Raw genomic sequence first — 21598 nt, 5'->3', positions numbered from 1 at the left:
TGGTAGTGTGACTGAGCAGCCAGGCTTATCCAAAGAGGGGTAAATGTGAGCTGTAGCAATGAAATTTGCAAATACAAGTAGCCACTTGTACACAAGTTTTCAGTTATTTAACATCACATTTTAAGTAAATGTTCTTTAACGAGGGAAATATATGTAACAATCAACTATATTTTACAATACTCTTCCAGAACTGGCATAAGCTTAGTGGATACTCTTTAGAGATGCTTTTTACACACTTCCTACACCCACAGGAGACTTCGTTCACAAGGACAGTAATGGCATTTATTGATCACTAGTACATTAGTCTGAGGTTGCAGAAAGCAAAGGTTAAAGGATGGGAAAAGGTTAAACCGGTTCTCGGGGCATGGGAGTATACTTAAATCTTTCAATGAAGTGTAGATGCAACCTTTCCCAGCAATAACCGTAACAAGTTATCACCCCTGAGGGACAGAAAATATAAATGGATTGGCTGTCCTGATTCCCTGCAGACTCTTCTAAAGTCAATTGGAGCAGTCTATGGCACGGAAGCACCATTGGGGAGAATGCTCAATGTGATAATTCCTCTCTACCTTGGATCCCACCCCCCCCCCCCCAGCTCTTGCTGAACTTTGGAACTCTGTACTTTTTCATTCTGTTTTCATTCACAGGGATGTCTAGACTTCCAAAGGTTTAAATACCTTCTCTGGGATAAACTAATGTTTCCCAGAGAATGTAACATTACATTAAATGTACTCGTTTTTTTTATTTTGAATCCTAGACCCAGCACACTCTTCCTATAGAAGGCTGGAAGGGCTACCTAATATAACCTGTGTAGAATCTCGTGTAGCAGTCAAATGCTAGCCTTTTCTATCGAAATGGCTGGTAGTGGTTTTACAACAAGCTACCGTTTTCCCATTTTTCCCAACCGTGAACACCAGTAGCTACAAATCGCGGGAGCCATGTTTTTCAAGATGGAGCCTTAAGCCCTTTTGTTTAAACGGGTCCTGGTTGTCTTTTTTTCGCCATTTCTTTAGGGAAAGGTCCTTCTAGTGTTTCTCTGCGCGCCAAACCAGGTTTGGTCCCTTTGTTTCCATGCCTTTGGCGAACTTCAGGACTGAATACCGCCTCTGGCGTCTGAGTGTCTGGGATGGGCAGGAAGTGACGGAGGTGCCAAAACACCCTGTGCTTAGTCTCCTAGGAGACCCAAATGCACTCTGGCATGATTGGCTGACTGTCCTGCAAGGACAGCCACCCTGCTGGGTGAGTGGCAACTAGGCTAGAATGAATGTGAAAACTGTTTAAAAAGGGAGTCTCTTGGACTGGAAAGCGGACTCGACCATGAACAAAAAACCCGAAGAGGACTGCTTCTGCAACTCCTAGACTGTTGGTTTGTCCGTGAAGCCCTGCTGCAGGTCCGAATTGCCAAACTCACCGACGGAGAAGCCCCTTCAAGGACGACTTCCTTTGGGTTGGTGGGACCAATCAACTCGTAAGCCACCTGGATACCATTCTCAGAGCTAGTTAGGATTAAAAAGGGGGGAAGGACACAGCTTGTGTGCTTGAACAGCTACCTGAACTGATTCGATTTTGTTTGCATTTTCCGACAATGTGCAGGAGTCCCAACATCCTCCCTCTTGTCCCCACGACTGAGGCTCAGGACTAGTGAGATCTACAGGAACTGCCAGGAACGTCTTCAGCTACATCTTTTTGCTTCATACTAGGGTACTGTGCCAACCTGATTGAGAGAATGCTTCTCGCAGTGAAAGTTTGTAACTTTCCGACCTTACAGGCCTAATCGGCTTGTGACCCAACATGATTCTTTTTCGTACAAACTACTTCTGAGAACTTAGGCAAAGACTTCACCGGTTACTTCAAGAACTGCCCTTTCCTATCCAAGACTCTAGTTCATTGACTTTGGCCTAGGCCCATTGAACTGAATTGTCGTCTAGTGAACTATAACTATTTGCACTGACTAAGTATTTGAGATCTATTCTGCTTACTTGTGCCTTTTTACTCCCATTGAAAGATGCCATTTTGCTCCTATTTCAGTGAAGCCTAATTTGTTCAGAAACATATTGGTTTGCTATTGAAGTGTTAATGTTTCCTTCTGAATATTTTCTAAATGATTGTGTAATTTATAGGTTTTACCAAGAAACTTCGAGTAAGTGTCTATTTGAACCTGAGATTGCAAGACCTCTGTGTAACCTCTTGTACTGATCACATTCCCTCTTGATGAGCATGGCTGCTCAGTTCGCTACCCCAATGCTTACACCTGTAGTCCTAATTGTTTGTGGTGGTCCCAGAGGGTACTGCATGCAATTCTGCTTAACATGTCTTCAACAAAGTTAGTGTTGTAGAAGGGTCACAAGCTGTTACACTTGTGGAAAGCAGAGTTGAAATCCACTCCAACAAAAGTAGCCACTGCAAGTCTCAACTGATGGGCAAAGCTAAAGACACTGAGGTAACTACCCCAAGTCTGAACAGTACCTCTGGTTTGAAGAAGAGTGGTACAGCTGGATTCTGTCCTGTTGCAGCAATGTAGAGCCTGGGTTCCTGAGCCTCAGTCGTGGGCACAAGAGGGAGGACGTATGGAGGACTACTGCAGCAGCAATTTGGTGGTCGTTTGCAGCTATGGGCTCTTTTCAGATCAGCGACACTGCAGTTTCAGCTCACGGTAAACAGCACCACAGCAGATCTTGGATACCAGTTGGACTGCCTTCACTCCTTGAGTCCTGCACTGTGGTGAGGTGACTTGTGCTCTGATCTTCCTGCTTCATGAGGGTCCTTGGGATACTCCTGGAGCTTCTGGACGACTGATTGCAAAGGTTGCACTCAACTACAGATTTCTCAACTCCTGTTGGGGAGACTTTTCATTTTAGTGGCTAATTCCTCCCTTCTTAGACCACCTAGCTCTTTCACTGGACTTTTAAAATTTTAACTGTGTGCACTTTTCTCTCCCCCAGGTGTTTTGGTTTGAACACTTTCTTTTGATTTTGGAGTATGACAAACTCCAAAGGCATCTTTTTACATGGTGTCACACAGCACCTTCAGTGGAGTCTTCCAGATGTCCCAAAGGTGCAATTACATTCTCTTGGTTAAACTATTGTTTCTAAGAGCAGTGACGTTTTTGTAGGGTGCTGGAGTAAATTTCAAGAAGGAACTTTCCAACAAGAAATGGCAAATTTGACAAAAGGAGCACCCATTGGTGCCTTACTGCAGCTGCGATTGCAACCCGTGTAAAAACACAATGGTAGTACCACTGCCACCAGCCATTAATGCCATTACTCATGGAAAGATTAACATACACAACTTTACATGAGAAACTAGACCAAGGGGATACTAAGTATCGCCCTCACCCCCATTGTAAGATAGTGTGTGCAGGGTCTAGAAGTTACAAAAATGTAAGTAAAGTCAATTTCACTTCACTGCTCTTGGAAACAGTTTCACCAAGTTTTTTTTTAATCGAGTGATCAGCCCGCGGCTGACAGTACTGCGGGCAAATCGTTCGCATGAGAAAGGTGCGAACTACCAAAAATGTGCACCTTTCTCATGCAAACACACATACATTCTCACACAACACACCCATAACACCCCACACATAAACAAACCCCACTTACCTTCATCTTCACGCTGGGTTCCTGCAGCGCCAGTTCCCTTTCACTTCCGTGATTGGGATCCAGCGCTGCAGGGTCTTTTTATTTTTTTTGTAACGGAAGGCTGCGGGGTATCCCCTGCTCACTTTACCATAAAGTATAGTGAGCGGGGCGATGCAGGGGACACCCCAGCAGCCTGTTTGTTTTTTTTTTTTTTTTTTTTTTTTTTTTTTTTTTTTAATGCTACCACCAAAGGTTCGTACTTTTGGTGATCGAACCTTTGGTGGTAGCATTAGAACTTTTGGTCAATACGACCCTTTTTTCGGTACTTTTGACCTAAGCCATTTTTAACGTTTGGGAAATCTAAGTCTTCCATGTGCCATTGCACTGAAGGTGCTGTGTGACAATGTAAAGATGCCTGTGGAGTTTGTCACTCCAGTCAAATGAAACGCAGGGCCCAAATTAAATAATGCATGAGTGGGGGGGGGGGGTGGAAGGTGGCTCCCTCAGGTTAGAAATTGAAGTCAAAGTGCAGCAAAAAGAGCTGGGGGTCTCTAAGGTAGAAGGGAATTGGCACAGAAATGAGACCACCCAACAGAGGTCCAGCCGAAATGCAGACCAAATGACTTTCAATGCATGCATAGCCTGTCTATAGACTTGAGCCTATCCGTCCAGAGGAGGAAAGTAATTAGTTTAATCTGCCAAATCGAATTAAAGGCAGATTTTGGTATGCACTGGTTGGCTTTGTTAATGATGGTTGTCACAGCAGTCAAGCAGGTTTATGCTTCAGATACTTGGGTTTCTGTGGCTACTCATGGCTCTAGGTGCTTTCACTTCATACAGAGTTGAGCCTTGTGGAACTGCAGCCCACCAATAGAATGGTCCAGCAGCGTTAAAACAGCTGGAAGACACATTTGGGGACAACCATGCCACCTCATCATCTCAGCAGTAGGACCTGCCCTGGCTGAGAGCACTGGAACAATCTTACAATGTGAACAGCTCTTCATAGCTGCAGTGGAGTAGTTGGACTCCCAGGTAGTAAGGCTGATGGTGAAAGTACATTTTGTATAGTTGGCCCCAAAGAATACAATACCCTGAAATATTAATCACACTTAACTTGGGTTATGAGTGCAAGTGCTACATAAAACCTAGGTTTACTGTTTCGTAAGACCCGCTCGTAGCACTTGTATTATGAAAACTTTCCTTAAACCCCTTGGCCCGTGTCCTCTAATGGAGGCTGACTTGCTTAAGTGGTAGTGGTGACTGAGGAGTCCATACCTGATAGACGGAGGGGTGAGAGGAGAGGAGGGGAGGGTGGCTTGAAGTGGCAGCCTTTGAATGTAAAGTTTGGAATTCTGCTGTGCTTTTTCGGTCTCCACTGATTATCAAAATATATTTTTATAAGAAGGCTGAATACCCTCAGGTTACTTGCTAGACCATAAGATGCCAAAATGTGTAGTGTCCATGGTGAACAGGGATGACTGTAGTGGGTAGCAGCTGGAAGAGTCATGCGTCGCCTATGTTCATAGCACAGTGTGTGCAGATGGTTCCAAGCGTAGAGGTTAAGGTGTTGGTGGTCAGAGGGTTAATTGCATAACGGGGTACTGGGATTTTGACATGCGAAACCAGTCGTTAAAAAACTTGGCTCCTGCCTTGCCAGTCTCCTCTCCTGCATAAGGAATTTTATTTTTGTATGGCAATTGGTTTATAAAGGCAATGCCGTGTTTGAGACATACATGCATAACTTTTAAGCGCTGTCTAGGAACAGGAAGAGTAACCTATTGGGGTGGTGGCTATCAAGTGTATCAATAATTTGTTTACACCCCTAACCAATGGAAACGATGCAAATGTTATTTACCTTAAGATAAAATCTGGTTTTGACATTGACATTGGCATTAAGGGGATTGCCACCACAGCATTGCCTTAGTTTAGTCGGTTCTCCACTAGTCCAAAAAACTCCTACTTTGTGGCAGACTTGCTATATTACCTTCAGATTTTGACATTCTAATTGCCAGGCTCCATATAATTGGCACTTGTCCTCTGACATGTCTGTTGCCAAAAATATAGATTTGTCTTGTAAATCTTTCATTAAATGGACTCAATGCTGCTGGCATGACCTTGTGCCAAGGTGTCAGTAATTTTGCTCCCGAGTGTATTGTCTGCTTCTATTCAGGACAAATCGTTTTTTCTGCATGTGGAGAATTAGCCTGCGCCACAGGGACTGACTTTCCAGTAAATGAATACCTTTTTCTCTTCAATTGCACCTTCACTTTCTAAAAGTGTAATTATTTATTTTGCTTCTGCTTTCTGAACTAGGATTTGGTAAGTGTTCTAATCTTATCACAACTTAAATGTTACATTATTTAATATGCAGATTTAAATGCGAGGAAAGTGCATGAGTAAGGGAGAAGGCATGAAGCTGTAGATTTGTTTGGAAATGTGTGTATAAGTTCACGAGGTGGGGGGATTTTGGGGAATACTCATTTAGAGCATGTAATTTCTACATTCAGATACGTTTAACATTAAATATTGACATTTAAATCCAAATGCCATTCTGCAGTGTTCCAACAAGCACGGATGGCTGACCCTCCTTGTAGTGTTCCACACAAATTAAGTCGTGTGTGAGCCAATGGCTATAGGAGTACTTTGAATTGCCAAGTGAAGGAGTGCATAAAATGGGGGTGATTACTACTTGTGAAAAAAGGGGGTAATTGAGTGCTGCAGGCTCTCCACTATCTCACGTGCCATAGACCAAGGTAACGGCATAGCTAGCTGCATTTGTTTTTCTTTTACCTAAAGAGCACTTGTAATGCCTAATTTCCACATTTATCCAGAACAATATAATCACAAATCCATATCTCCCGTGGGTCTGTAGTGTGGGCTTTTTGTAAATTCTTGTTTTGACGATATGATCTGTCATCCGCACTTTAACATGTAATCTACTTTCAGACCACTGTCCCTCCTTCTGGCCTGAACTTCAATCGCTTCACTGAAGACTCCTTGCTGCGCCATGCTCAGTTTGTCGTGGAACAGGTTGAGAGCTATGATGAAGCTGGAGACACTGACGAGCCACCCATCATAATCACTCCTTGTATGAGGGACTTGATTAAACTGGCTGGAGTCACTCTTGGAAAAAGGTATGCAAAGGATCTCGACATGGAGTGAAATTCGATGGCGCTGAAACTTAAATCACAGTTCAATCTTGGCTGCTCAGGCAACCTGTCTCATCCTTATCAATGGCAACTCTTATTTTATGATGAATACACTGAATGGGAATTCTAGTGATTTGAGTCCAACATGCTTAGCAAAACTGAGTTAACTGACCATTTTCACCATGTGTTTAACGTCCTGTGCATGGAATCTGGTGATTAGTTGTCGGAGGCAGGGATGTGGCGTTGAATTATGTAATGTGGTCGAGGGGGGAGTAGGGAAGGTGCTGGGGGAGTAGGGAAGGTGCTGGTAAAATGAGTGGGAATCTTGCATTAAGGATGTTTGTGTCAAACGCCTTGTCAAGATTTGGCGTGTTAAATGGATAGTATCTATTTAAATGCAACTTGGAATATTCAGTCAATGGCACATTACATAGCTGAACTACAACTGGGAAATGGCATTGCTGAATTTGTATCAAAATTGGTGCTTTTACATTTTCTTTAGAATATGGGTATGGCTAACCACATTAGTTCTGCTTGGCTTAATTGAGAAATGACACTGGATTACTGCCAAATGGTGTAGCGCTTAGCATTTATTTGGGTGGTTTGCATGGTTGGAACTTAACTGTGCTTTATTTTGAAGCATGAGCTTCTGTTGCTGAATTGATATGGTTGAAACCTTTTACAGGCGAGCTGCAAGGAGACAAGCTATTCGACATCCCACCAAAACTGTGAAGGACAAGGGACCAACCAAAGCCACAACCACCTTCTTGGTGAACCAGATCTTCGATACATTCTTCTCTGAACAAATTGCAAAAGATGAGGACAAGGAGAATGCTACCAAGCGTAGACGCTGTGGCGTGTGTGAGGTACAGAGCTTCTATTTAAACTGGTTGTCGGTGTATAGGCCGAATTAAAAATCCTACTATTGGGTTAGTCTGATGGGGTGAAAGTCTGTTCTTGAGACCTACATGGTGGAGGTTCCCATCCACCCCTAGTGGTAGCAGCAACATCCAAACTTGCAGGGTGGTGAATGCTACAGCAGTGCTCAATGTCCCTTTGCAGGCCACTAGCTGAGCTAGTAATGAGGCCTGTAGTATCCATTCAGTAAGGAAATGGGTACACGATGGCACAGTGAATACAGTATGTGCCCATCAAATAAGCTTTATTCAACCTGTCATAAAAGCACAAACCACTGAACTCATACAGAATCTGGATTATGGCAGCGTCACTGTTAAATATTCTCCATAATGAACGGATAACCTAGTAAAGTGTTAGGGAGAATTCGCAGAAATTTGCTAATTACCTTCTACCTCAGACCCCCCCCAGCACTTCTGCTGGACTTTAGGACTTTTACATTTTTTACCTGGAGAGACCTTTTTCACCCCCCTCTCCCCCACTCTGTTGTATTTTTCTGTAATTTGGACCGTTTCTTTTGACACACTCCATAGGCATCATCTTTACATTGTCACACTGCGCCTTCATTGCAGTGACACACGGAAGTCTATTAGATTTACCAAAGGTTTAAATACCTTCTCTTGGTGAAACTGTTTCCCAGAGCTGTAAAGTGAAATTGACTTTACTTGCATTTTGTAACTTTCTAGACCAGCACACAGTATCTTAGCATAGGGTGCTGGAGGGGTTACTTGGTATCCCCTTGGTCTAGTTTCTCATGTAACATTTTGTTACCCTTTCTTCATTTAATGGCTGGTGGCACTTTTTTTTATTACTATTGTGTTTTTTACTGCAGGCTGTGTTCGCAGCTGCAGTAAAGCACCCATGGGTGCCCATTTTGTCAAAATGGAACCAGTCTTGTTTTTCCGGCATTTCTTGTTGGAAAGGTCCTGATTTATTCTGCGCACCAAACCAGGTTTGGTCCCTTTGTTCGTTTGGTCTTTGGCAGGAGTCGGAAGTGAAGCCTGCCTCTGGTTTCAGCATGTCTGGCAGGGGCAGGGAGGGAGGTGCCTGACTCTCTGTGCTTAATCCCCATGTTTACAGGCATGCACCCATAGGTGATTGGCTGGCTGTCCTCGGACGACAGCCACCCACCCCACCCTGCTCTGATTGACAGGCTTGAATGAATGGCAGAAACCAGCATAAAAGGTGAGGCTTTTTGGCTTGCAAGGCAGTCGACCACTGGACAAAGGAAACCGAAGAAGAACTTGGAAGAGGCGCCTGCTGCAACTCCTGTAGCATTGGTTTGCCCAGTGAAGCCCTGCTGCTCAGAATTCGTTTTGACTAGAGAAGCCCTGCAAGGACGACTTCTCCCCTTGGGTTGGTGAAACCAATCAACCCGAAAGTCAACTTGTTTGGACATCCTCTCAGAGCTGGCTGTACTTCCACTGCCGCAGGAACCAAAGTGCCAGGGAGAGGAACACCAAATCGAGTGAATCGCTTTTAAGTCGGACCTGAGCGCCAGGAAGTACTCCGGACTTCCCTGAAGCAGGACTGACCAAGCCTGAGCCACCTCAACAGTGCTGGACCCCAGATGTGAGGAATATTCTGAAGTGGTATCCGAGAACCACGGTGGTGGTGTTTGCTGTCGGACGTGAAGAGCTGAAACCACAAAGTGCAGCTGAAAAGTTTGACCATTGCTGCCACCAACCTTCCCATTGTGTTTCAGGAGTCCCCAGAAGTCCTCCCTCTTGTCCCCACGACTGAGGCCCAGGGACACTAGGATCTGCAGAGCTGTACAGGAACCAAAGCCAGCTGGAACCATTTCCTCTAACCAATGGCCTTAAAGTTAAGAGGACTTGTCTCTTGTGGTGTAGCCTTACTTGTTCACAGGTGACACTTGTTTTGGTTAACCTCAGAGTTGCTTGCAGCTTTTGTCCCTCACAAGCCTCCCAGCTTGTGGCTCTTCAAGTGATTTTTATTTCTACAAACATTGCGCAAGACTTACTTGCCTGCAAAGATCTTCAGCTCTCCTAGACTTTGCTAAACTAACATTCACTGTCCTGGCTCACTGGGAGACTCTTCTTACCTCTGAGACTGCTTTATCTTTCCCCCAGGAAAGGGTTACATTTGTTTGCATTGGAGGGTTCCAAAGGTACTAGTTTGTTAACCTTTGTTTTATTCCCCTATCTAACCTTTGCACCAACTGTGTTGCTCTAAATGTACCAGTGATGAAACAATGCCCAGTGTCCTAGCCATTTAAGTCACCTAAGGGCGTAGAAAGTGACTGTGTGCCATCCCCAATGGATATCATTCGATTTAGAGAATCAGTGTCTTTTGCAATGTACTTTGAAGTGTTGCATGATGTGCTCCATTCTGAAGAAAGCTTATAAATATCGGACTGTTAAGAAAAATCAAGTGTTTACACTTGCCACTGTGAATCTGTGTAACCACTCTACTGCTCATTGTCCTCTCTTGAGATGAGCCTGGCTGCTCAGCCACACTACCAATATGTGTAGTACAGACTTGAGTTCCAACTGTGAGGAGGGTAAGGCTGCTGTAGTCTCCCAAAGGGTACTGCACACAATCTTGCCTACAAAAATAGATTTCAAAAGCCAAACATGTGTAACTAATTTGTCATTGCATCTTTCTATTGGTAGTGTGGGTACCTGACAGTGTTGATGTAGTAATGATTACATTGTGACCCAGGCAGCTAGGGTCACCATGTTTAGCTTCTACTTTGGTCTCCTTCAGCTAGGTTGATTTTAGTTTAGGGTTTGTCCCCGTTAGGACAGTTTTTTCTGAAGTCGAACTAAGGGCTCAGTGAAACTTTAACTGAGACAATACAAGACTCAACATACCATGGTAGCGTAGAGAGCAGCCAGGCTCAACTTGGGAGTGAGGGCTGCAGCATCAGTACACAATTGTAATACACATGGGTCTAAAGAAACACTGACTCACTATGTATTGTAAAAAAAATATATAATAAAAGTAGACCCACTTAAATCTTGGAGAAATAAGTACTATGACAGATCATAAAACACACTATGCTTTAAAGTTCAGTCCAACACATAGACCTTATTTGGAAAGCTAACTATTTCTAGGTAGGTCAGACCTTTGTATACGCATTCAGTATAGGGCACACCTATTCTCTGGGAGTAAAACCATAAGTTACTTTATATGGGGGAAGTAGGCCTGTCTGTTAACTGAAGCTCAGCAAGAAATCGCGTAAATAACTGGACAATATACTTTTCTGAATAGTGGAACGCTTATTCTAGGAACAGTAAAAACCTATAACTGATTCAGCATGAGTTATTCTAGGGGAGTTGGACTTTGTTGTGTAATCAGTTAAAGTTGCTTTTCAGGTTACCGACTAAGGGAAGCAATAACTTTAGTTTAGGATAACACAAAGGTAAATAAACCTATATATTCTGGTAAGGAGCTAGCAGCAACCTAAAAGGTAAGTATAACCTAAGACTTATTCTGGACTGGGTAAAAGCCAGTCTGGGGAAGCAAGACCAAATTGGGACACTCATACAATTATCCTAACAGGAATAATAATGTGAAACCAACATTACTTTGGGAAGAGTAGTGTTTGGTCAGACTTGGTGCAGCCCAACTGGTGCTCTTGGTATTAGGTAACCCACTTTTAATATAGTCCTGTACTTCACAAGTTGGTAGTATGACTGAGCAGCCAGGTTTATCTTAAGAGGTAATGTGAGCTGTACAACAAAATCAGTAAATGCTGGTATCCAAGTAAACACTTAAACACATTATGTATAGAGATGTAAAGCATTCTTTAAAAAGCAGCAATTGGTTCTAACATAGTTGGGATTCAATTCAAAAAGTGAACAAAGCAGGTGGGCAAGTCATTTGTTACACATTCTCCAGCATTGGATATTTCATGGATTCACATGCTTAGAATATTCCCCGTCAGACTGGAACACCTCGGTACACATAGCCTTTTCCTATAGGAAAACTTCTGAGACCTTTGTGTCCTATCTACGTTCTTTTGGAGCCCGCCTATGCATGCTCCGTAGGACGTCGCGTTATAAGAGCCGCGCCCCGCGGCTCCCTTTAGATTTCAACCGTCTCCAAAGTAGTGGGATCTCCTCGTGTCTTGTGTACTTGGAGTTGGGAGTTAGGTGAATTTTTTTCCTTCATGTCAGGAAAGGCGCTGTTCCGTCTGTGCGCAATGTGCGGCTTGAAAAAAGGTTACGAGGGGGATGGACATATGGATTGTATATGCTGTCTCCACCCTCTTTCGGCTGATAACTGTCATATGCAAAGGGTTTTCTCAAAAGACCCTCAAAGACCAAAATCGACGGCTGGTAGCATGATTGAATGATGGAGCGGGGGCATACTTCCCCCCCCCCCCTTCTCCTTCGGAGATGGGCTCCACACAATCGGTGAAAACATCACACTGCGCTGCATCGTCGGAACCACCGGGGAAGAAATCTCGACCGACGGAGAAAGGGTCTCGGAGTCATGCAGCCAAATGATCTTCGTTGAGAAACTAGTCATCTTCGTCAAAGCATGACAAGGAAAGGCTGAAATCCTCCTCGGGCGATCACATAGATCGACGTCGAGTAAAAGCAGGCCAAGTGCAGAAAAGGCGGGACCACCTGCTAAGCCACCGTCGTCTGCGGTCCAGTCATCGGCCTCCTCCCTACCACTGACGCATGTGGTATCGACCGTGTCACCGACGACTGCGACGGTGGCCTCGTCAACGGAGTTTCTACAGGAAGCCTGGAGGCCTGAAGTTTCCGATCCCTCCGGATACTTTACTGCAGGAACAGGCAGTGTCGCTGTCCTCGGGAGAGGACGAGAGCGGGAGAATAGCTGGCCCGGCAGACCTCGGGCTACGAGTGGTTGACAAGTCGTCGACTAGGGGATCCGGAATTCCGGTGTCTGCCCCTCTTCTCAATCCTCAATCTGTTTTGTCGTTGGAGATTCTGTCCACGCTTCAGTCTTTAGTACAGTCGTTGGACCAGAGACTACCTCAGGTAAACCTACCGGTCTCCCGTCCACCGACTCACTTCCGCACGCCAGTCTCGGCACCACAGGCACCACAAGAGGAAGGTGAGCTGCCAGATTTGGAGTCTGACAGAGGAGCCATGTCGGATATCTCATCCCTCTCCAGGGATCCAACCTGGGAGGTGGAGTTAGAAACCCCAAGGAGCCCGGCTCACCCGTCTACAGTAAAGGCCGCACACTCTCTGGCTATTGTAGCCAGATTCGACAGAGAAATGTGGAACAGACTGGCTCTGTTGTTGGATCATCTTCCGGAAGAGCATAGGAAGGCGGCAATGTTACTTGTCCGAGGGTGAGGAAGCCTCCAATCACGCAATAAACATCGCGGTTGACCTCGCTGAATCGGGCTTCAAGCAAGTCAATAATGGGGTTGTTACGACCGTCATGGCTTAAGTGTACCTACTTCAGGCCGTAGGTACAATACAAAGTATTAGATATGCCCTTTGAGGAGACCTTCTATTCGGAGAGAGTAGATGAGGCCCTAAAGGGCATGAAAGAGGACTCGGACACGGCACGTTCATTGGGTGCCCTCAAGAGTGGCCGAAGCTACAAATCTTTTCGTCCCTTTAGTGGGGCTTCAGGTAATTCCAGATTCTCTGCGTCAGGAGACAGATCCTTCGGTAGGTCGGCGTACCCCTCCCAGGGATACAGGCGTGCTTCCCAAACAGCAAACCGACTCGAACTTCCAGACTTCCAGGAAGAGGCCATCCTATCCGTCGTCGAGAGAGGAGCAAAATAAAGATCAGCAATAACGAGCAACACACCGTTCTGGGGGGAAGGGTATCGACGAATGGGAACGAATAACGACAGATCAATGGGTGCTGGACACAATAAGGAACGGCCATTCTCTACAATTCAAGCGCAGCCCTCCGCACATTCCACCTGCGTTCGTCGCTCATTCCCATCTGAGGGTGCTGCAACAAGAGGTAACACTCATGTTAGCAAAAGGTGTGATAGAATTAGTTCCAGCATCACAGAAAGGTCAAGGGGTCTACTCAAGATACTTCGTCGTGAAAAATCCAAACGGAAAATGGCGTCCCATTCTAGACTTACGCGATCTCAAGTCCTTAAAGAGCCTAAAATTCAAAATGCTCACGCTCCAGGAAGTGATCCGAGCCGTTCAAGAAGGGGATTTTCTGGCGTCCCTGGATTTGCAGGATGCGTACTCCATATTCCAATGTGCCGGAAACACTAAGTTCCTGAGGTTTGTTAGGGCGGACTCACTACCAGTTCACGGTTCTTCCCTTTGGGCTCAAAACCTCCCCCAAATCGTTCACGAAATGCCTGGCCCCAGTGGTGGCCTGGCTAAGGAGGCAAGGCTACCATGTATACCATATCTCGACGACTGGCTGGTAAGGGGATCCTCCCCAGCGTCGACCAACACAAGTTTGCAAGCCACCATACAGCTTCTACAACTGCTGGGATTTGCCATAAACTTCGAAAAATCCTCGCTACTGCCATTGAACGTTGGTGTTCCTGGGGGCACAGTTCGAGACCCTGTCGGGGCTAGTGAAGCCTTCCCTCGACAATCTCAAAACTCAATCTGTGAAAACAGAAAAATGAGGCCGGGAAGCCCAAAAGGAAACACCAACACAGGTTACAAAGCATACAAGTACTTTATTTCAAGTTACAACAGTTACCAAGTCAACTGACAAAGGGATAGCTATTCAGCTCTCAGTATAACATAACGAACTTCAACGAGGGTTCGAAGTGTTCAGTGAGAGACCGCACATTGGAATACCCGGGCCATTTATACAATTTGTCCAGCCCTTGGCCAACCCTCTTGCGGGTTAACCATTCTGCGAAATACAATACTGGTCTTAGGCTTCTTTGCCAGGTCAACCTTTAACATATGCATTTTGATTAGTTTTACTGATATAGTACATTTACATACAGGTCAACGGGACAAGGTCTCTGTTCGCGACCCAGACAAGTGGCCTGCAGGCATATTAATTCAGCGGTACGGAGGTCACAACAGCCAGAATCTATTCGAAATGCCATTTGGCCTCCATTTTGATGTTCAGGGTGACTTCTACGTAACAATAGAACCTAAAATGACGGCTTACATTGATTTCTCTGAGGTCAAGACCTTGCCATGGAGTTTGTTCGCGCGTGTTCAGACAACTTGGCGTAGGCCAATATACATACAACGATTACAATAGGAGGCATGATATTTCTATTCCGACAAATCAACTGGCGAGTCGACTACGGCGAAACACCAAGCTCTGTGAGAAAATACGTTTCAGTCATAGGGGCCATGGCATCCTGCATCCATCTGGTGGCAAACTGTCGCCTATTCATGAGGCCAGTTCAGGAGTTCCTCGCGGACCGGTGGACACAGGCCCAAGGATCGTGGTCAGACAAGATAATCGACGACAAACTGCTTCGGACTCTTCAGTGGTGGCAGTTTCCACAACCTGAACAACGGTGTACCCCTACAGGAACCGGAGTTCCAGCTAACCATAGTCACGGATGCGTCTCTAACCGGCTGGGGAGCTCACATGGGCACTCTTCAAACGCAAGGTTGTTGGTCTCACGAGTCACTCCTACACATCAACGTGTTAGAGCTCAGAGCAGTGCGATGGGCCCTGAAGGCGTTCCTACCACACATCAAGGGATCAAGAGTACGAGTGCTGACGGACAATACGACGGCCATGTTTTATTTGAGAAAACAAGGGGGGGGGGGCGCGATCCAGGACCCTTTCCGTGGAGGCCCAGAAAGTATGGCATTGGGCATTAAAGCACAAGACTTCCAACGTGGCTCACCATCTCCCGGGAGTGAGGAACTCGCAAGCAGATTCCCTCAGCAGAAGGATGGCCCAGATACACGAATGGGAAATGGACACAGTTCAGCTGACTAAAGTCTTCGAGAAATGGGTCACTCCCCCCCCCCCCCCCCCCCCGCACTGGACGTCTTCAACGAAGGAAAACCAGAAATGCGAACAATTCGCAAGCAGATGGCCTCAGGAGCGTTCCATGGGGGAGGCGTTCTTTCCCATGGACGGACCAATTCCTGTATGCTTTTCCTCCGTTCCCCCCCTCATACGGAGGACAGTGCAGTGGATACGCAGGTACAGTTGCCGGGTAATTCTAGTGGCACCGTCTGGCCGCGGCAACCGTGGTTTTCCGACCTGCTTCACCTGTCGCTGGAACAACCAATAGCGTTTCTGAGTGCCCCGAACCTACTGTCCCGGGACAAAGGTACGGTGTGGCATCACGACCCGGACAGTCTCAACCTCAGAGCCTGGCTCCTGACATTTTGCAATTTGGTACCTTAGACGTTTCGGAGGATTGCCAGAAAATTCTGCAAGCGGCTCGGGCCCCTTCTACCAACAAATCTTACACCTATAAGTGGCGAAGGTTCTGTGAGTGGTGTCGAGGACAACAATAAGGTCTACACCCGTTAAAGGTGACTCCGGAGAGGGTGGTTTATCTTTCACATCGATAAAGGTGCACCTGGCGGCCATCTCTAGGTTCACGAGGAAGACAGTCGTCGCCTCTAGTCAGCGACAGACTAGTGAAACACTTCATGAGTTTATTTCAAACTTTTCCCCCAGTAAAACGTTTTCCACCAACATGGAGCCTCAACGTAGTGTTGGCAGGCTTAATGAAACCACCCTTTGAGCCTATGGCCACGTCGGACATGAAATTCATATCATGGAAGTTGGCATTCTTAATTGCTATCATGTTAGCTAGGAGAATCTCGGAACTGCAAGCATTGGTCGTAGACCCTCCATACCTAAGATTCTTTAAAGACAAGGTGGTTCTGGCAACCAATCCTACTTTCGTTCCTACAGTGCATCACAAACACTCGTCCATTGTCCTCCCTACTTTCTTCGCGACCCCATCATCGGCAGCGGAAAAAGCTCTTCATACCTTGGACGTTAAAAGGGCCCTAAAATTTGACCTACATCATACACAAGAACTCGGGTCTACTCGACAACTGTTCATCGCGTATGGTCCGTCGACGAGAGGAAATGCAATTTCTAAGCAAGGTTTGGCTCGATGGGTCTCGTCGACTATTGCTTTTTGCCACTCCAAGGCCAGAAGGCCGCTGCAGGGGCATCCTAGAGCCCATTCTATGAGATCAACGGCCTCTTCAGCAGCATTATGGGCAGGAATTCCGCTAACGGACATTTGCCAGGCTGCAGCATGGTCGGTGCCCCACACGTTTACCCGCCACTACTGCCTTGCGAGGCAGCATGCGGACGAGGCGCAGATGGGAAGAGCAGTCCTGCGCCATCTGTTTCAATAAGGTAAGCTCTACACTGGAGAGTTTTTTTTTTCTACCTGTTGATGACCGTATGCTTTATGGAGTTAGATATATGGGTAAACTTATTTCTTGTGTACCTATGCATTGTGTATGGTTGTGAGTGTATTTTGCATTGCATTCTCACCACCGTCTTCAGGTTTACTGCTATACAATCTATTCTAAGCATGTGAATCCATGAAAATGCTGGAGAAGGGGGTTGTTTCTTACCTGTAACTCCATTTCTCCAGAATTGCTATCTTTCATGGATTCACATGCGCCCGCCAGCCTCAACGGAATGCAATGCATATGTTTGATAGGTTTGACCCTTCCTACTTTGGAGGGGCTGAAATCTGAAGGGAGCCGCGGGGGCGGGGCTCTTATACCGCGACGTCCTACGGAGCATGCGTAGGCGGGCTCCAAAAGGACGTAGATAGGACACAGAAGTTTTCCTATAGGAAAAGGCTATATATGTACCGAGGAGGTCCCAGTCTGACGACAGAATATTCTAAGCATGTGAATCTATGAAAGATACCAATGCTGGAGAAATGGAGTTACAGGTAAACTATTCCCTTCCAGCACCCAGAGGTGAAGTCAGTTGAGGTCTGTAACATTTAGATTGGTAACGCCTTTGCAGTAGTTAAAGTAAAGGTCGGGGTTGGAGCAGAACAGACTGGTAAGTTATAGAAAGTTATTCTCCCAAAGGATGCAGGCAGGCAATTATCCCATCATTAAAGGTTTCAACATTTAAAACTTGTAAGGGAACATGCACTGCCAAAGCAAATCACTTCAGGAGGCCTGAAGTGAGCTAGGACAGCCAAGTCGATGGACCATGTCAAAGTTCGAAATGCTCTTAGAAAATTGTTCTTAAATTGTCAGTGTTCAAAATAGAAATCTCAGCAACTGAGTCACCTTCAGAAAACGTAAGCTGTAAGACCAGTGGAGGTCCACTTAATGTAGGGTTAAATTGTACTCCAACGGTTGGAAGCACCCCAAATGGCAGAAGGCTAGTATACCCCAAGCCCACAGTACCTTTGAAATGAAGGACTTCTGGATGCACTGCTGCAGACCCTTGTTTCTGGTCCTTGGTCGTGGTGATGAAATGGATGTCTTCTGGCTGGCTCCTGCGCAGCACTTGAGGGAACGTCTTGGCAACTATGGATTTCCACTGATTCAGCGCCCCTTTGGCGGCGAGAAAAAAGGGGCCAAAACCACAAAGAAAGGTTTGGTTAGGATCTTTGATCACTCTGTCCTGGACTCTGGGCGTGGATTTCATACTTCTGTAGCATCCTCTGGATGCCCATGAAGATATGGACGGATTCAGACTTCGGAAGACTGCATTCAGATGGTCGAGGTACCCCTGGTATTAAGCTTCTGCAGCCTCGGAAAGTTGCAGCAAGTCTGGGATTGTGCCAAAATAGTTAGTTTCGAGGCTAGTTGATCCCACCAGCCTAAGGGAGTAAGTTCTTTACTGGTCTTCCCTGTTGACTTGAAAACTGGATCAGCACAGTTGTAGGGCTTCACAGGCACTTCACTGTCCAGGAGGGTGCTGCTGGCACCTCGTCTTCCACTTCTGATGTCAAAGTGGTCAACTCTGCTTCTAGTCTATTTTTTGGAAATGGTCACCCTTTCGATAGGTCACTATGTAGTACAGCAGAAACATGCATCTAAGGTCATGTAATGTATGAGGAATGGAGTAAAGGAGTTCTGTGCCGCACTCCGCAAAGGGTGTTGTGTGCTGGACCCACAAAGCAAAAGTTAGCAAGACTATGGTCATATTGCTATTCAGAACAGTAGTGTCTTAAACATTAAAGTCCAAGGGACTGCTCACTGGCACTGCATAAAAGGTGCTGTCTAAATGCAAGGCAGCTGCCCATTTCTGGTTAACTCCATGAAACAGTAAGGAACCTAGAAATCATGGGGGGGGGGGGGGGGGGGGTCCACACGCCAGCCAAAGAGGTGGGGGTAAGGTTACAGGGAATTGGCACAAATTGAAATTATCCCGAACCAGGCAAAACCAATTCACAGGTAATTCTATCTACTTTTTTGAAATGGTGAAAGTTCCGAAGGAAAGTAAGACTTTGAAAATACGTATTCAAGAAGGCACAGCTTATTCAAGGGAAGTAAATCGTATTTCTGATGTTTGTTAATCTGCTTAGAATCACATGCTGTGCATAGGTCCGACATCCAGTGGTCACTGCGGAGTATTGCATTTTGTTTTTCGTAGTCGAAAAGGGGACGTCGACAAGGCGTGTCTGTAACACTATCCCTATAGTGACGTGCGTTGTACCCACAATCCCTCACGCGTCGAGGTCCCTCAGATTGTTTTTTTCCGCCCAGCTTCTGGTCGCCTTTCGCGGAGCTCCTAGAGAGACATTGCTATACTTGCCACGGACCTCGGTCCTTTTGTCATAACTTAATATACTGATAACGATCCCTCCCCCTCGACGTTAGCTGTGAAGCTATTTCTCCGCCGAACTGATTTTCGACGGAGAGGAAGAGCGGAGGAGATCCTTCGGCGCTGCCGAACACGTGGCCTGGCCTCGACGGCCAACTTACAGTAGGGAGAGTGGGGGTTAAAACTTTGTCGCTTCTCTTTGAGAATGTCTTTCTTTCTCCTTTCTTTCCCTTGGGGTTGTTATCGCCAGCTATTATTGCCTCAGCTATGGAGAGGACACCATTTAAGTTTTGCCCACGCTGCAGGGGCAAATATACTTGGAAAGATAAGCACAAGCTTTGTAATCGTTGCTTACCCCTCGATCACATAGAGAACAGCTGCGCAGCCTGCAAGCTCTTAAAACCCAGGACTCTTAAAGAACGTAGGGTTAAGAGGTGGGCGGACTACGCGATGTTGAAGTCAGTTTCCTCACCCGCTGCCGCTGTTACTGAAAGTGACGAGGAGTGCGATAACTCGACGTCCGTTACGGAAGTCATGAACCCCCAGAAGGAGCGCTCCCGCTCCTCGACGTCCGTCCCCGGCCCCGACGGGCTCGGCTCACGTCCTGCTTATGGGGATGAACACCCCGGCGACAAGGACGCACACAAACCCCATAAGGCTAAACACACTACCCACGGCTCTTCTTCGTCGAGAACGAAGGATCCATCAGCGCCGAAGGGGACGCAGGGCACTCCGGCGTCTACCGCAGACCGTAAAGGTCACAAGCCCCACCCGCAAACGCAGCCGCAACCAGCGATTGGGCTTCCATCTAACACGGGCGCTACCCCAAAAACATCCGACGCAGCGCTCCAAAGAGCGACCGTCAAGGTACAACGCGCACAACGTCGACAACAGAGCCCTCGACGGACAAAATCGTGGTCGAGAGCCTAGCGAGAATTGTCGCCGAAGACAAACGTACGCGGACGACAAAACAAACGTCGAATACCGCGTCGAAAAAACATAAAGTAGCCAGGAACTGCCCCTTTCTCCAAAGGACGCTTCCGAACTACCTGAAGGCTTTTCAGAAGGAGACGGGAACCTCTCGTCGACGTTGTGGGAGCGTTCGCAACGATTCGAAGGCGAAAACACTAATTTCCCCCTTCTAGACTATTCAGGGGTACCCCATGAGCCCCTTGAAAGACTCCATTCTTGCATGGAGAAAATGGAAAGGTTTCTAGGAAACCAAGACCCACCCACGCACAAGAGACAAAGAGAATGGCCACAGGATGACCCTAGAGTCAAGATTCTTAGGCTGGTTGACCTCACTGAGGAGGAGCAATACCTCCAAGAAGATGAGGAGTTTGGGTGGAGAGGAAGAGGTAGAACTTGAGGAAGAGGAGTTCGAAGAAGATCCTTACACCACTGCTACAGGTTTTGAAGAGGATACAGCTACCTCGCAGCCCTGGCATTCACCGTCAGTGCAGCCTTGGCAATCCCCATCAGTACATTCAGACCCTGATGCCTTTCTCCCTTCTCCTCTCGGATTCACATGGGAACTCCTCTCCCATAGATGACCAACCTTCCCTCAATGCACTATTGCGCAAGGCAGCAGCGCATTTTGAAATTGATACAGGGGAAACTCTTCCAGACATTGACTTTGTAGAAAGTCATCAAAGAAAAAGCCCCTGTTAGCCAATCTATTCCACTCCTGGCTTCTATTAAAAGAAGAATTTCTCCTTCCCTTACTAACCCAGCTTTAGTAAGAGGGGTCAACCCTAGAATAGAAAAGCTCTTCAGCCCCTCATCCTCTGACCCTTTATACATCAGAGGACACTCTATTCCGGACTCCCTTGTGGTTACCAACACAAGAAAAAGAGCAGGGGTGCCACTATCCACTAGTGAAGCACCTCCAGACAAAGAAGGCAAAAAACTTTACGCACTGGGGAAGAGAATCACGACCTCCGCCGCCTTCTCTACTAGAATTGCTAATAACTCACTTTTAGCTAGCTACGCAGATGCACAGTGGAACAAGCTGCGCAGCGAAGCAGAGGAAGCACCTGAGCCTCTGCGTTCTCGCCTGCTAGCTATAATATCAGAGGGCACACTGGTAAATCAGGGCATTGTTAAGAACTCCCTAGATGCCGCTGAGACGGCTGGCCGCTCCCTAGTGCAGGGAATACTTCTCAAACGCCACGTTTGGCTACGTGATTCAGGTTTTAAGCCCGAAACCCAAGCCTCCCTCATAAATAAACCCATTGAACAGACGCATCTGTTTGGGAAAGCAGTAGATGAGGCCCTAGAACATGCTAAAAAAGAGTTTGAT

General features: G+C 46.5%; 1 protein-coding gene across 1 annotated transcript in view; it reads left to right on the top strand.

Annotated features, from left to right (window-relative positions):
- Positions 1–21598, top strand: part of DNMT1 (DNA methyltransferase 1) — a 425596-nt gene that overhangs the window by 122244 nt on the left and 281754 nt on the right. Inside the window, exons 14-15 of the mRNA XM_069604056.1 lie at positions 6522–6709; positions 7410–7590. Of these exons, the coding sequence (XP_069460157.1) occupies positions 6522–6709; positions 7410–7590 (369 nt within the window). The remainder of the gene's footprint in view (positions 1–6521; positions 6710–7409; positions 7591–21598) is intronic.

The sequence above is a fragment of the Ambystoma mexicanum genome, chromosome 3q (genome assembly GCF_040938575.1).
Source record: "Ambystoma mexicanum isolate Mex_15411 chromosome 3q, UKY_AmexF1_1, whole genome shotgun sequence".
Lineage (NCBI taxonomy): Eukaryota > Metazoa > Chordata > Amphibia > Caudata > Ambystomatidae > Ambystoma > Ambystoma mexicanum.
This window is presented reverse-complemented; position numbering and strand designations above follow the sequence as displayed.